At 59.1% G+C, this 16127-nt stretch overlaps 3 protein-coding genes across 4 annotated transcripts; 2 read left to right on the top strand and 1 right to left on the bottom strand.

Annotated features, from left to right (window-relative positions):
• Window positions 1–12: 12 nt before the first annotated feature.
• LOC120513216 (deoxyribonuclease-1-like) lies at window positions 13–4398 on the top strand. 2 transcript variants are annotated; one of them, XM_039732393.1, is made up of 9 exons: window positions 13–74; window positions 1237–1384; window positions 1924–2012; window positions 2168–2251; window positions 2376–2491; window positions 3233–3345; window positions 3572–3726; window positions 3809–3905; window positions 4202–4398. In XM_039732393.1, the coding sequence occupies exons 2-9, from the start codon at window positions 1238–1240 to the stop codon at window positions 4253–4255; spliced, it is 855 nt and encodes a 284-aa protein (XP_039588327.1). In that variant the 5' UTR covers window positions 13–74; window position 1237; the 3' UTR covers window positions 4256–4398. The 2 variants fall into 2 exon arrangements, with proteins under 2 accessions (XP_039588327.1, XP_039588326.1); XM_039732392.1 differs by lacking the exon at window positions 13–74 and adding an exon at window positions 593–665.
• Window positions 4399–5631: 1233 nt separating this feature from the next.
• On the top strand, window positions 5632–9333 carry LOC120513218 (deoxyribonuclease-1-like 2). The gene is given in 8 exon segments (XM_039732394.1): window positions 5632–6110; window positions 6409–6497; window positions 7485–7568; window positions 7684–7850; window positions 7853–7971; window positions 8183–8337; window positions 8451–8547; window positions 9045–9333. Coding segments are annotated over 8 exon segments (909 nt in total). The 5' UTR covers window positions 5632–5963; the 3' UTR covers window positions 9096–9333.
• On the bottom strand, window positions 9333–15226 carry ECI1 (enoyl-CoA delta isomerase 1). Its single transcript, XM_039732391.1, has 7 exons — window positions 15111–15226; window positions 14704–14850; window positions 13631–13758; window positions 12988–13134; window positions 12015–12136; window positions 11151–11329; window positions 9333–9834 (listed from the first exon to the last, which is right to left on the bottom strand). Exons 1-7 carry the CDS (start codon window positions 15148–15150, stop codon window positions 9668–9670), a joined length of 930 nt encoding a protein of 309 aa, XP_039588325.1. The 5' UTR covers window positions 15151–15226; the 3' UTR covers window positions 9333–9667.
• Window positions 15227–16127: the final 901 nt, after the last annotated feature.

Raw genomic sequence — 16127 nt, 5'->3', positions numbered from 1 at the left:
AAGGAGAGAGTGTCCCTCTCCATAAATGCAGGTGCAGATCCTTCCCCTTCCAGAGTCCTTGGACGACACCAAAGGTAGGTCCTGCTCTCTCCTCTCTTCCTGCACCCCCAGGAGCTTCCCTGGACAGTGTCGCCTCCTCCAGCTCAATTCTACCACAGTGCTCTGCTGGGCCAAACCCGGGCGCAGCTCGGGGGTGAATATGCTCCTTGTAGGTGCCTCTGCCTGGGAGGTTCAGAGGAGTGGAGAGGTTTTATGAGGCTTTGGGCAATTTTTGGCATGTCCAAATCATGGCATTGCCAAATGGCTGCGTTATCAACAGAGGGGACTGTGGTGTTAGAGGGAAGAGTTTGGAGAGGGAGTGCGAATGGGAAAAGTGAGGATTTAACTAGAGCAGCTGCCCCAGAAGGAAAATCCTTCCTCAGGCTCAGATTTGGTGTGCCAAAAGCTGGAGCACTTGCCATCCTCTCAGGCCGTTTATCAGGCTCTGGGTGAGTTCAGGTGCTCAGGAGCCCAGGCTTGGGCAGGGCTCAGGGCTCAGATCCCACACGCTGGTGAAACATTACCCCAAGGCAGTCGAGTGCCATGGGAAACACTTCCCAAACGCCTTCCCCGTGGGTGGGAGCTGCAGCACTGCCTTTGCAGAGGGTCCTGAGGGAGCCAGCGGGGTGAGGATGGGGCAGGGGCTCTGCTGGGGGATGGGGGCAGGGGAGGGGCAGGTTACCCCAGGTGAGGATGCTGCAGGCAGTGAGGAGGGTGGGGAGGGGTGTCAGGGAGGATCTATCCTGTGCTCTGTCCCAGCACAGCTGCTGTCTTTGGTCTTTGGGGCCTCTGGCACTGATCCAGAGAAAGGTGGGAGAGGCACAAGCCAAGGGATTTTGGGGTCCCTGGCCACTGCTACCAATCCCAGGCCACAAGAGGTGTCCAGGCTGAGCTGTTCCTCATGGAGAATGAGGAAGTGACTGCTCTGTGTCACCATGAAAAGGCATTTACTTGCTGGCCAGGGAATTTTCCACTCTAGCCTTGTGAGTGACCTTGCCTGCTTCCAGGAGGGACAGGTAGGATGAGGCCCCATGCAACAGAGGTGCGCAATCCCTGCATCCTGGTGGTCCCTTTAGAAAACAGATGCCTCCCAGTGAAACCAGTACAGCCAGTGGGAATACCCTGGTCATCCCTGTTGTGTGCCCCAAATCCCCCTCCCAGCCAGGAGGGCTGAGCCCCTCCTGCACCTCTGCACAGGATGGCATCCTCGAGGCTGGCGCTGTCGCTGCTGGTCGCAGCTCTCCTGCTGCACGTGGCCACCACGCTGAAGATTGGTGCCTTCAACATCAAAGCGTTTGGGGACGCCAAGATGTCCAACCAGACCATCGCAAATATCATCGTCTCTGTGAGTAGAGGGGAGGAGCAGGCCTGGACCCGCTCTGCTCTTGGGGATGCAGCCAGCTTGGGCAGTGGGACACCTGCTCCATCCATCCATCCATCCATCCATCCATCCATCCATCCATCCATCCATCCATCCATCCATCCCTCCCTCCCTCCAGGCCTTCATCATCCATCCATCACTCAGCCCTCATCCATCTATCCATCCCTCATCCATCCATCCCTTCACCTACCTTCACCTGCTCTTCCCCCATCACCATCTCCCACCTCAGGCCATCTCCACCCTCGCTGGTCCCCAGTCAAGGTGGGTGGATTTGAGGCTGCCCAGGTTCCTCCCTTGGAGCAGCTGCTGGACAGCGGCTGGTGGACAGACAGGGCCCTTCCAAGGCAGAGCACACCAACACAGGGGCCCCCCTCCCTGGCCCTGAGGTCCCTGCTGCCCTTCCACTGCCAGCCTGGGAGCCTTTGCAGCCCAGAACAGGCAACCACAGGAGCCCCCAGAGCAGCTCCTGGCCAGGGGAGAGCAGCTCTGAGCTTGTCCCGCAGATCCTGTCGGAGTACGACATCGTTGTGGTGCAGGAGGTGCGGGATGCCGACCTGAGTGCCGTGAATCACCTCATGGACCAGCTCAACAGGTGACCCCAAGGGCTTGCTGTGGGAGTGACTGCAAAGGGGATTCTGGGGGGGATTCCAGCCACACCAGGGCACCTCTGGCTCAGCTGGAGAGAGCCTGGTGGATGCTGGGAAGCACCAGGAGCCTCCTCTCACCCTCTCCACAACTTGTTCCCAGTGCTGGGGAGCACCCATACGACTTTTTGGTCAGCGTCCCCCTGGGTCGGGGCACCTACAAGGAGCAGTACCTCTTCATCTACAGGTAAGGGATGCTGCCAGCTGTCACCTGCTGCCCTCCCCAGCAACCCCCAAAGGGGATGGGTACCCTTGGGGGCCCTGGCTGTGGCAGGAGCAGTGCTGGGGGCTGCCCTGCTCTCCTCTCTCAGGGCAGACATGGTCTCCGTGCTGGGAAGCTACTACTACGATGATGGCTGCGAACCCTGTGGGAATGACACCTTCAGCAGGGAGCCCTTCATTGTGAAGTTCTCCTCACCCACCACACGTGAGCAGAGCCGACCTTGGGGGATGCCCACACCTGGCACAGGGTCCCCTCCACGCAGGGCTGAGCCCAGAGCTGTGCCTGCCAAGCATAGGGGAGTTGCAAGCCCCCACCAGGGTCCCACCCGTGGGTGCCCAGGGTTCCTATGTCCCTGCCCAGCATGGCCAGTAACCCCTGTTGTTTCCCATTATGTGCCATCTCTTATCTCCCATCACCTGTCATCTCCCACCATGAGTTCTCTCCAGTTGTGTGCCATCTCACCTCTCCAGCTGCTTCCCATTGTGTCCTACATCCCATTACGTGCTATGTCCCATCTTGTGCCATATACCACTCTCTGCTTCCTCTGGCTGGGTGCCATCTCCCATCATGTACCATCTCCTATCACCTGTCATCCCCCATCCCTTATATCTCCCATCATGTCCCATTTCCCAGTTTGTTCCACTGCCTACCCCCTGCCACCACCTGCACCTCCTGAGAACCTCCTCAGGGCACACACACTATCCCATCTCCTGCCCAAAACCATACTGGCTTGCAAATGCTAATGGGAAACAAGCAGCAAACCCCAAACAATGCACAAAGGCATGCAGCTCCCCACTGGAATTTCCAGTCTGAGGGACAGGCAGAGCACCAAACTCAACACACCCTTTCCCTTCAACTGCTTTTCCTGGCCAGTAGCTGGAGCTTGGCCTGGGGTGGTTTCCTGGGGCTCCTGTTCTCAGGGGCTGATGGTCAGCTGTCCTGCAGAGGTGCAGGAGTTCGTGTTGGTGCCTCTGCATTCGGAGCCCAGCCACGCAGCACAGGAGATCGATGCGCTCTACGATGTCTACTACGATGTCATCAACAAGTGGGGGACCAACGTAAGCAGCGTTGGGGAGCTTGGCATGTCCCACAGGAGGCCTCTTGTACCCATCAGAGCAGGTGCCACCCCAGCAGTTTTCAGGCAGGGAGCTGCTGGATGGCCCTCCTGCCATTACTGGGGGCTTCTCCCTGCACACTGGGTCACCTCAGGGGGGTTGTACCCCTTAAGATTTTAGGGAGCCCTTGCTCCCTAAAGGGACAGGGACTCAGTGCTGTGCCCTGCAGGACATGATCTTCCTGGGTGATTTCAACGCTGACTGCTCCTACGTGCCCAGCTCCCAGTGGCCGTCCATCCGCCTGCGCTCGCTCCGCGCCTGCGAGTGGCTCATCCCCGACAGCGCCGACACCACCGTGGCCGACACCAACTGCGCCTACGACCGGTGGGTGCCCTGGCCAGGCTGCCACGGGGGGCTGGCATGGGGGGGACTGGTGGGCACTAACACCCCTGTGACGCCTCGGCAGCATCATCGCTTGTGGCACCGCCCTGCGCCAAGATGTTGAACCTGGCTCTGCCACCATCAACGACTTCCAGAAGAAATTCCACCTCCAGATGAAGGATGTGAGTGAGGGGTGGGTGGGGCATGAGCCCACCAGCATTGGGGTCTGCCCCACCATAGCTCCTGGGAGCGTGGGAGGGCTCCCTGTTCCCAAGGGTGCACCTAAGGGTGGCCTGACCCCAGCTGTTGTACTGACTCAACCCTCCAGATTGAGCATTTTGGGGTACAGTCTAAATTTTGGGGGTTGGAGTGGAGCGTTGGGGTCCTAGCCAGCCATGAAAGTGGCAGTGGGTCCACATGAGCTCAGGGTTTATGAGTTGGCTGTGGTCAGGGTGACTCTGCTTTCCCTCACACGCAGGCTTTGGCTGTCAGCGACCATTTCCCAGTGGAGGTGACCCTGAAAGCCCGCTGATCCTGTCCCTGCACCAGTGGCTGCCAGGACACCCCAGCACACACCTCCATCCCTCGTGGGAGCCCACGCGCCACTGGTGCCAGTCAAGCTGCCCACTATCTCTGCAAGGAGTCCTTGAGCTCTTGTGGAAGTGTTTTGCTTTCTGCTTCCATTAAAAATGAGCTTTTCCTGCCCCTGCAGCTCTGGAAGGGAGGTCCCTTCAGTATCCCCAGCAGCCCCTGGTGCCCCTGCCCCTTGGCCCCCTGCCAGAGAGACAGGGAGGTCCCCAGGGCTCCTGCCATCAAGACACCTGCACCCATGGGGTGGTGAGCACTGCTCCCCTCTCAGCTGATGATGGCAAAAGCCAGGACTCTGGCAAGGGGCTGGGGCCTCCAGCCTTTCCAGGGTGCAGGATGCTCTTCCGCCAGCTCACAGGGCCAGGTCCTGACAGAGCCTGCCTGGCTGCAGGGCTCCCCCTCACGCACACGCTGACAGGGTGCTGACAGGGTCAGGGAGGACGTGACTCAGCTCCCAGGGTGCTTCCCGGGGGGTTTCGGTGCCGACACAGCACCGAGGGACACGGGACTCATCCCGAGACTGGGTGTGAGGGTACAAAACCTGGAGGTGCACATGAGAGCCCGGCAAGTCCTGGCAAGAGCAGCTGCCAGAGCCAGCTCCGTTGTCATCCTGGGGTGATGCCATGGGCCATGGTGATGCCATGGACTGGCGTGGGGAATGACAGCCCTCCTGGGGCTACTTTGGGTCACCAGTGGGGCTGTTCTGGGTGACACTGGGGCTGCTGCAGGGGTTCGCAGCCATCCCCTCTTGCCGCGGCTGGTGGTGCTCACCTGCCTGATCCACAGGCTGGCCATTTCCTTCTCTTCCCTCTAATTACACTGTCTGAATCACCCAATTAAGGCCAGTGCCCTTCACCTCCTGCCTGGCCACCGTGTCCACCCTGTGGTCTAGCAGCCACCCCAGATGGCAGCCCCCCAAGCCCCACATACCCCTCCAGTCCCACAGGGATGCCCCAGCATTCCCAAGTCTCCCTGTTTGTCCTTTGCTGTGTCAGCACAGGGATGGCTGGGCTTGCCCCACCCTGTCGCCCTGTGGGATTTTTGGTTTCCCAATGTGGGAAGGAGCTCAAAGTTATGTCAAAACCTCCAGGGGGTGTCCGACTCATCCTGCTCTGCCGGCACCTGGGCTGGGAATAAAGCCGCCCGTCCTGCTGCCGGCAGGGCAGAGGTGCTGTGCCTTCAGCGAGGTAAGGACGGGTCCAGGCTTGGTGCCTTCAGCTGAAACAGGTGGGACTGGGATGAACTGGGAGAAGATGGGATGAGGAGTCGCTCCTTACCCCAGCAGTGGGGGCTGTGGTGAAGTTTAAGGATGTGGAACAGCCTGGGGTGCCTGGAATGCTGGCGGTGGTGGATGGGGCTGGTGGCAGTGAAGGCATTCTGGTGGGGGAGTGGTGCTGGGTGATCCCTGGAGCTGGAAGAGGCAGACTCACAACAGTGAGACAGGATTTATCTTCTTCTGGGACTGGTGAGCTGGCAGACTGCCCACACCAGCTCTGCAGCCTGCTCTGGGCAATGCCCGCCATGACACACTGTCACACACCAGGACTTTGGAAGGATCTACATGGTTTTTAACTCTACTCCAAACTCAAAATAGTGTTCTGAGTTCATCTCCCATCTCTGCAACCCTGTGCCCCAGCATCAATCGTGGAAGAATGGGGACTGTGACACTGGAATTGTCCCTGCTGGCTGTGGCTCTCCTGTGCCCAGCCAGTGCCATGCTGCGCATCGGTGCCTTCAACATCCAGGCCTTTGGTGACACCAAGATGTCCAACAAGGAAGTGGCAGAGATCATCACCAACGTGAGTGCAGCCAGTGCACCGCGGGGGTGGGCTGTGTGCTGGGACAGACCCCAGCAAGGCTCCTGTGTCAGAGACACGGGGATGTGGCTGAGGATGGGATGGCATCACAGTGCTGGGGATGGCCTGGGTGGATGAAGGCTTGCAGGGTGTCAGGCACAACCTGAGCCCCTCTGAGCCTCCCTGGGGACACTGCCCTGGCCCCAAGGGACATGCAAGCCCCATGGTGCTGAAGCTGGAGCCATGTCCCTGGCTGGGGATGGGGGGAGACTCACCCTGAGCTGTCCCCTCGGCCTGGCAGGTCCTGCGCCGCTACGACGTGGTGCTGGTGCAGGAGGTGCGCGACTCCGACCTCAGCGCCGTCACCGAGCTCATGGAGCAGCTCAACAGGTACAGGAGGGGCTGGGACTGGGATGGCAGCGCCAGCAGGGAGAGCCAGGCCGCCTGAGCAATAAGAGGCAAAAATGAGTTATCCATCAACACAGAGTTTATTTTCAGGGGAAAAAAAAAATAGGACGTTAGGAGAAACATGCTGGGGCAAGGAGGAGGCACTGAAAACAACACTGGGAATAACCCAGTGAAGGGAATGAGGATACAAGTGATACAAATCCCTTCTGAAAGCTGTAAGCTCACCAGAGCATGCTGGATGGAAAGGAACTACAGCTCTGGCAAGCTCTGTCTCCAAAATTCAACAGGACAGGGCAGAAGGAAGAGAGGGGGAGGAAGGGACAGGCAGACCTTGCACCCCAAGACCCTGTGAGTGGCCAGGGGACCCCAGGATGGGCACAGCAGCAGATGATGCATTGAGGGAGGTGGTTCTGGCACCTTATGAGGAAGAGGGGCTGCTGAGGTGGGCTAAAACTGGCCACAGCAGGGTGGCAGCCCTGGGTGCTGACCCAGTTTTGGGAGAGGGCACGGCTCGGGACCATGCGGAAGCTGCTGCTGCCGTGTCTAAAGGCAGCTCATGCTCCTGAGCAGGTGTGCCCAGCCCATGTCCTCACCCCTTCCGTGTCCCCTCCAGCATGGCCACAAAGCAGCCAGGGCAGGGAGGGTGACGCTTGGTGCTGCAGAGCCCCAGGCTGCTCGCTGACCTAATTTAGCTCTGCTGCAAATGAAGGTGAGGAATGTCCCTGCAGAGAAAGGGTGGCAGGAGCTGCCCCACGTCATGCTGTGCCCAAGGAGCCACCTGGGGGAGAGGCACTGGGGCTTCAGAGCTGCTATACCTCATGTCACCCCACAACCAGGGCACAGTGAACCATGGGGACTCTAGAACAGGACCACTGGTGCAAACCCTGGGGCCACCCAGCTCCTGGACATGCCAAAGTCAATCCAGGATGGTCCCAGCCACGTCACTGTCCTGCCTTTGTGTCTCTGCAGTGCATCCACATCCCAATATGACTACGAGATCAGCGGCCCCCTGGGACGGGAGAACTACAAGGAGATGTACCTGTTTATCTACAGGTAATGGGGTGGCAGTGCTGCTGCCTGTGCCATGGCACTGCAGGGCCACCAGCACCATGGAGGAGACAAAGGGGCTGTGCCAAGTCCCAGGGTCACCATCCTTTTGTTGCCACAGGACAGACGTTGTGTCTGTGGTGGACACCTACCAATATGAGGACCCCCAGGATGTCTTCAGCCGGGAGCCATTCATCCTGAGGGTCTCAGCACCCAGCACCAGTAAGTGGGGGAACAAGTGGCCGTGGGTTGTGGCATGGGGTGGCCGTGGGGCTGACATCCCTCTCCCCTGGCAGAAGTGAAGGAGTTTGTGCTGGTGCCCCTGCACTCGGCCCCACATGATGCTGTCGCTGAGATTGATGCGCTCTATGACGTCTACCTGGCCATCATCGACAAGTGGGGGACTGATGTGAGTGTCACCAGCACTGGGGGGGACACAGAGGTTGGGCACTGAGCCCCAGGGTCTGTTTGACCCACACTGGGACCCTGCTTCGAGGCGAGCACAGCTGGTGCAGGAGCAGTGGGGTGAGAACCCTGTTCCTGCCCTGTGACAGGGTGGTCCCATGGGAGGGCTGGTGGCAGGAGCAGCCCACCACCCACATCTCCCATCTCCCCTGCAGAACATGATGTTCCTGGGGGACTTCAATGCCGACTGCTCCTACGTCCAGCCCAGTGACTGGCCGTCCATCCGCCTGCGCTCCAGCGACATCTTCAAGTGGCTGATCCCCGACAGCGCCGACACCACCGTGGGCAAGTCAGACTGCGCCTATGACAGGTCAGCACTGCCACCACTGCCCCCTTCCCTGGCACCCCGGCGGCCCCTGCCTGCCCTGCGCTGCCAGCAGGGGCAGGAGTGGCACCCACCACCCGCCCACATCTCCCCTGCAGGATCGTGGTGTGTGGCAACAAGCTGAAGAGAGGCATCCTGTCCAACTCAGCTGGTATCTACAATTTCCAGCGTGCTTTCCAGCTGGACCAGGAGGAGGTGAGCCAGGATCACACATCTGGGGCTCTAGCAGGCACCAAAGCTGAGCTGGCCCACCCAGGCTGCAGAGCTGTCCATGTCTCTTTGAGGGGCTCAAGGTGACAAGGGACCCAAAGGTGGAAAGAGGACATGGGATTTGGGGTCACTGCCTGTCCCCATTGGGAAGAGATGTACAGGGTGGGCAGAGTTTTGTATTGTCTTCTGTGGGCAGGACTCAAGCCAAAGCCAACCTTCAACAACCCATCATTGGCACAGAGCCCCCAGATGAGACATGGGGGCTTGGAGGGCAGGGGGCACCCTGCCAGTGCCCACCCAAGACACACCTGGGCACCCTTCCATGAGAGCCTTGTGTGTCGAGTGTCTTGGGGCTGGGGACAGTGTGCCCCCTCCAACAAGCAGAAGGTTCTAGCAGGGCAAGGGACTGCCCTGTGAGCCCCAGCAGCAGAGCGAGGGGTGAGTGGCTCACTGAACATCTCCCACCTCTTGCCTTCTTCCAGGCCCTGGCAGTCAGTGACCACTACCCAGTCGAGGTGAAGCTGGCAGCCTGAGCTCCTCCTGCAGCCACAGACCAGGATCCAGCTCCAGCTCCCACCAGCAGTCCCCATGAAGGTGTTCCACTCAGCCCCATCCACAAGCCATGTGCCTGGGCTGCCCCAGATCCAGTCTGGAGAAGGATGGCAGCTGGCTGTGCCCACACCCCCAGCCCACCATGAACCAGAGCCTGGAGACAGGCCACCAGCCAGGACACTGTGACCACAGACAAGCCATGGAACAAAGCATCCATCTCCTACCTCATTGAAGATTTATTGACAAACCTCATTTCACGATTAACTGTTGGACAGGAGGGAGGACATCCAAGGACCATCAGGCTCAGACCACAGCGTGTTGAGACCCTGTCCCTGTCCATTCCTCGGGGGGCTGGGGGGGCTCTCCCTGCCCTTGGGGAAGGCAGCAGTGGTGTCAGGCACTCTACGGGCACAAAGGGAAGGGGCAGCTGGGTGGCCGTGGGAGCAGGTGGCACGTCACCAACTGCTGGCACTGCAGGTGGCTTCGCTGTGAGACCAACAGCTACTGCAGCATTTCAGAGGGTGACTCGACCTCCCAGGGACCAGCTGGATCCTCAGCTCTTCCTCTTCTTCAGCATCTCCATGTACATGCGAAGGGACTTCTGGATGGACTCCTTTGAGACGAAGCTGACGAAGTTCTTGATGTCTTCCTCCCGGTGAGCTACCAGGCGGTCCAACACCGCCTTCCTCATCATGGTCTTGGTGATCTGGCGGGCATGGTCTGCAGACAGGACAGCAAGGATGAGGAACACGCCCTGTTCTCACCCCTGACCAGCTCTCAATGCCACCAAATGCAGGTCTAATGGGATAGTTCACACAGCAAAGTGCTCTTGAAAGCAGCAGGGAAAGGGGTAAGAAAAACCCATCAGCTGGGAGCTGAACTGGATAAATTCTCATACAATAAATTATGGTTGTACTGCTCAGTGGGGAAATGACTGATCTACTGGCAAAGACAACAAAAAGTTGTGTACTTCATTCTTTCTGTACCCTCCAGAGCCCAATATCCACCTCTAATACATACCAGCAACCAAACAACATTCCTTATTTGAAACTGCTGTGGCTCTAAGCTGAACCAATTCCTTCAATCCCTGCAAGACAGTCTGCTCCTGCCAACTATGCTGTACAAAAGCCAGCAACACTTCCCTCAAGCTCATCCCTGGGCCTGTGCCATTCCACATCATTCCCCTGGAGCAGCAGGGGCTGGTGGAGCTGCCTGAGGCCTTGAGCACATATCTGCTCACACCCTCACAGAGCTAGGTGCAGTGATGTGGCAGCACATCTGCTGCACAGATGTTTTATTCACACACTTTGTGACAATGAAATGAGGACTGACCCTCTCCATCCACACACTGGGAACCCTGGATTGCTCCAGCACCTGGGTGCTGAAGCCACCTCCACCCAGACACAGCTCTGATTTAGGGAAAGGATCTGCATGGGACTCTTGGAAGTCAGGAAAGGGCACAGCTGAGATATGCTCCCCAGTTTGGGGGGTGAGGTGTCACTCCAACACCAGGACAGCAGGGAGGAGAGGTGGCATGGGCAGACCTGTGGAGAGCTCTCTCCCAGCCCAGGAGCCTTGTGCTGCAGTCACGGAGCAGCCCAAACACACGGTGCCTGTGCTGTCTGTCCTCATCCACACCCCCATCACTGCCATCCAGAGTGCCAAGAGTTGATTCAGACCATGAAAGCAGCCTGGCAGCCACCCAGGAGCTCTCAGCCAGCCTGTTCACTCAGCTCCACGGCAGCTTTCCTGGGCTAACACCTCCACTGACAGACACACATTCGGTTTGTCTGTGGAGCTCAGACACCTCCAGACTGACTCAGCAGGGCTGGCAGGATGAGCTGAGCTGGAGCCACGTGCCCTGAACCTTAGCACAGTGTCACTCTCCTTTAGCCCAAGGCTGCTGGGACTGCTGGGCTGAGCTTTCCTACCTCCCAGCCATCCAAACCTCCCCTTTCAATGGAAACTGTCACACAGCTCCAGTCACCAGCACCTCCCACTCAGACCAGGCCCCCCCTCTTCTGCCAGAAGTTTACCAGGAAGGGCCAGCCACTGTGCCATGACAGCTGTAGCCTTCTCCAGGAGCTTCTCCTCTGGCACCAGCTCGTCCACGAGGCCCAGCTTGTGGGCCTCAGGTGCAGGGTGGAGGGAGCCCAGCTGGAGGGAGCGCTCAGCAATTCGGTGTCCCACAACATTCACAAACGTGTCCTTAAACCTGCAAGAGACGGGAGGGAAAGCCATGCTCAGGGGCAGCTCACCCCTGCTGTCAGCTGCTCTCATCAAGAGCTGACAGCACTCTGGTCCCACTCCTCAGGCTCAGTGCTCTGAACAGCAGCTGTGGGCTCAGTCACGATGTGAAAATGGTGTGAGAAGAGCCATTTTTGGTAGTACCCCAAGAGAGTTGTTTCCTCTGTAAAAAAGCTGCTCTTTGTACTCTCAGTGCCTGTGGGTACCCACTTGCTGTGACTGAAAGCTCCTTCCCAACAGTACATTTATTCATTCCTAGGGCAAACAAGGGCCTGGGTGTCAGTATTTAGTGTCCCTGTGCTTTCAGACATCTCCACATGATGGGGTTTTGCAGGTACACTGTGAGTATCCAGAGAAAAACCTATTCCAGACTGAGCCTGTCCCATGAGATCTCCCAGCACTAGTTCTGGAGTTAATTTCAGGGCCAGAACTGAGGTCCTTGGTGCAGGATGTGAGCACATTCTGCAGCCTGAAAGCTTTCCAGATACCTGCAGGACAGGGCAGAAATGAGGTGTCATCTCCTGCAGCTGCAAATACCTGACCCCTGACACACAAACCACACTGCTGTGACCAGCTGAACTAATTAACCCCTTGAAGATTAATTCTTTCTAGAGATCTACACATGATATTATAATAGGGAGGCACTGGCCTACCAGAAGGGAGCCACAATGCCCAGCTGGGCTTCGTTCAGGCCAATGCTGAATTTGGGGTTCTCTGCCATGATCCTGTAGTCACACGACAGGGCAATAAGGCAGCCCCCGGCCGGGCTGGACCCCTGGCAGAGAGAAGGACAGAGTGAGTCCAGGACATGGTTACAAACACCCCCCAGCCTTGCTGATCACTCCAGAGCACAGAAGACACCAGGAACACAGAGCAGATGTCCCCCAGATTGCTCACCACCTGATTCCAAACAGTCCTAAAGAAGATTTCTGATGCTTATCAGGGTTTTATAGAACCACAGGAGGGTTTGGGTTGGAAGGCACCTTAAAGCCCAATTCATTCCCAGCCCCCTGCTACAGGCAGGGACACTTTCCACTAGATCAGGTTGCTCAGAACTCCATCCAGCCTGGCCTTGGACACTTTCAGGGATGGAGCAGCCACAGCTTCTCTGGGCAACATGTTCTAGGGCCTCACCCCCCTCATAAGGAAGATTTCCCTTCCATTTGTGACCATCTTTTCCATGGCTCAGTGCTGCTCAGCCCCGCACAGGATGCCTGAGAGAAAACCCAAGTGCCTTCAGTGGGGGGCTGTGGACAGACACCACTGTGAGCTGCCAGGGCAGCACCGCCCTGGAAAATGAAAACAAGACACCAAAAAATGTAACGACCCATCCATGGACACAGAGACTCCAGCAGCACTTCCCTGCTGGCCAAGAACCCCAGCTGGAGGAGCAGAACCTGCTGGAAATGCTGAAGTGTAACCCAGCAGTGCCTGCAGCTTACACAGAGCCTGCAGCATCCCACGCTCCCATGCCTTCCCACAGAACCGACAGACACGAGTTTTGCCTGAACACCCCAACAGACACATCCCTGCATGAATTTCAGCCTGGTTTTTCAGCTGTCCCTGCCCACACAGCCCACAGCAGGTGACAATGCCACCCTGAGGAGGAGGGCCCAAAGGACGTACGTTGACTGCAGCCACTGTGACCATGTTGGAGCCGTAGAGCCGGAGCCACATCTCCTGCACGGCTCTCCAGAACTCGGTGTAGTGCTCTGTGCTCTTCCCACACATCTCCGTGATGTCCAGGCCAGAGGAGAATATTTTGGGAACAGCCTGGAATTGGGAAAAGACAGAGGTCACTGAGAGTCCCAGGGAAGGAAGGATCCTTTAGCTCTTGGCCTGGCAGTTGGAGGAAGGCAAAGTGATGAATATGTGCTATAAATCAGGGTCTTTTGGGTTCTGAAAATATCCCCCCAGTGCTCCCACTGCCTGGATTATCCCATTACCCTGGCATGCAGTGCTGGGCCTCTCTTGCAACACAAGCAGGACGGGGTCAGGGTCCCTGTGTGAGTACATCAGCCACACAGCACAAAACCTGTCCTGTCCCATTGCCAGCACCACCTTGTCCCCACTCTACACTCCCAGCAGCGCCCTGTGGGTGAGCCAGGAGGTATCACAGGATGTGTCAGGCGGCAGATAAGCAGATTTGATTTTCATGACAAAGCACAACACCTCTGCTAGAAAGGGGCACAGAAGAAAGATCATGGCCCTTCCAAGAGTGCCCTCCCCTCCTCCCTAGCCAGCGACCCAAACAGGAGCAAACCCTCACAGAGGTGATGATCACACCCCGGCAGGCCCGGTTGTTCTCCAGCTTCTCCAGGCCTATGGAAAACTCTGTGAGGAACTCCAGGCTGAGGCTGTTGACTGGGGGACTCTTGAACTTCATCATGGCAACACCTGTGCAGGGTAAGCACAGCAACGTCAGACATCTCCCCACAGCAGTTCACACTGCCCTGCTTCCCTCACCAAACTGTCTTCCCACTCCCACTCAACAGCACTCCTGGCTGTTTAACAGTTTCCAGAGCAGCAGAGCCAAGAGCAAGGTCCTGTCTTTGCCCAGACCCACCCACAGCCAGGGTCACTCAGCGGGTGGTGGACTGGAGCACAGGCCAGGCCCTGTGTGGTGGCCCCCTGTGTGTCCCAAAGCCCAGCCACCTTCTGGGTCACAGTGCCCAGCAGTTCCCTTCTCTCTGGGCTCGGTGGGGAAGGTCGAGCCCGCAGCCTCTGTCAGCAAACAGCCTGTGTGCAGGGGGTCACACACCTGCTGTGAGCCTGTCAGCACCACGGGAAGGGCTCTGCACCCTTGTTCCTGCCCACACTGCACTACCCTTCCCAAAGGGCTCTCCCCGAGTGCTTATCCTGGGTGCTGCAGCTGTGCCCAGCTGGGAACAGCACGAGGACACACCAGGCACCTGAAAGCAGGACCTGGGAAGCCACAGGAAGAGGCCTGGGTGCCTTTGTTCAGTGCAGGGACATGGGCACGTGACAGCTGTTCCTGGTAGCCAGGTCACAGCAATTCCCAACAGCTCTTCCCTGATGGAGCCCTGCCACGTTACCAGGTGCCCAAACCAGGGACCCCCAGAGAGGGGACAATGCACAGGCAGGGACAATGACAGCCAGGATTTGTCTGTAGCACCAACCAGTGCCCAAAACTGGTGAGACTCCCAAGCCCAAACACTTCTCCCTGAGCCTCCAAAGCAGCTGCAGCTCCAACGCCTGGGGCTTTGGTGACTTTCCATGCCCAGAGCCACACACACAGGGGACAGGGGCAGAGGGGACCCTGCCTGTGCCCCACAGTGCCCGTGGGTTGAGGGTGACACCGCAGAGGTGCCACCGCCGTACCTGAGCTCTCGTCCAGCTCCACCTGGATCCTGTTGTTGCTGAAGGGACGGCACGGGGCCAGCGGGAGGCCTGGGGGCTGCGGGGGGCTGGGGGCCGGCCGGGGGGCCCTGTCCCACGCTGGGAGGCGGCAGCACAGGGGCAGCACACCTGCGGGACACAGACAGGTGAGGACGGGAAGAGCACAGCCCCCACAGGCGTGGGGTGCGCTCCCCAAAACCGCTGTGCGCGGACACGGCGGGACACGGGGACACCCCGACCCGCTCAGGGAGGAAACAGGGACACCCCAACCCGCGGCAGGGGGACACGTGGAACACGCTGACGGTAAGGGACGGGCACAGAGAGGCAGCGGGGCTCGGGGACACGCCGAGCCCGGCGCAGGGAGCGGTCGGGGCAGGGTCCGGGCACACCTGAGCCGCCGATGCGGCGGGCGAGGGTCGCGGCCGCCATCTTGTGCCGGGCTCAAGGGTACGGGGCGGGGCCCAGGGGAGGGCGGGGCCCCGCTGCTCCGCGTTTAGGCCACGCCCACTCCCAGCGCTCCGCCCACCTGGGCACTGCTGCGCGCACGTGCTGCCCCCTGGTGGCGGCCCTGCCGCACCGCCCTCCACTGCCCGCTCCGTGCGACCTGTCTGTCTGTCTGTCTGTCCTGTCCGTCTGTCTGTCCTGCCTGCACTGCCGGCACTGCCCGCTCCGTGCGACCTGTCCTGTCTGTCTGTCTGTCCTGTCCGCACTGCCGGCACTGCCGGCTCCGTGCGACCTGTCCTGTCTGTTGTCTGTCCTGTCCGTCTGTCCTGCCCTGTCTGTCCTGCCGGCACTGCCCGCTCCGTGCGACCTGTCTGTCTGTCCTGTCTGTCTGTCCTGCCGGCACTGACTGCTCCGTGCGACCTGTCCTGTCTGTCTGTCCATCCTGTCCTGTTTGTCCCGTCCTGTCTGTCCTGTTCTGTCTGTCCTGCCGGCACTGCCTGCTCCGTGCGACCTGTCCTGTCTGTCTGTCTGTCCGTCCTGTCCTGTTTGTCCTGTCCTGTCTGTCCTGTTCTGTCTGTCCTGCCGGCACTGTCGGCTCCGTGCGACCTGTCCTGTCTGTCTGTCTGTCCTGTCTGCACTGCCGGCACTGCCGGCTCCGTGCGACCTGTCCTGTCTGTTGTCTGTCCTGTCCGTCTGTCCTGCCCTGTCTGTCCTGCCGGCACTGCCCGCTCCGTGCGACCTGTCCTGTCTGCTCTGCCCTGTCCTGCCCTGCCCTGGCTGTCCTGACCTGCCCTCCCCTGTCCTGTCCTTCCCTGTCTGACCGCTCCATCCGACCTGCCCTGTCCTGCCCTGTTCTGTTCTGTCCTGACCGTCTCCCCTGTCCTGTCCTTCCCTGTCTGACCGCTCCATCCGACCTGCCCTGTCCTGTCCTGTTCTGTCCTGACCGTCTCCCCTGTCCTGTC

Source organism: Passer montanus, unplaced genomic scaffold (genome assembly GCF_014805655.1).
Source record: "Passer montanus isolate IOZ18808 unplaced genomic scaffold, ASM1480565v1 scaffold8, whole genome shotgun sequence".
In the NCBI taxonomy this organism is placed as follows: Eukaryota; Metazoa; Chordata; class Aves; order Passeriformes; family Passeridae; genus Passer; species Passer montanus.
The sequence above is the reverse complement of the archived record's forward strand: the minus strand, read 5'-3'. Positions and strand labels throughout refer to the sequence as shown.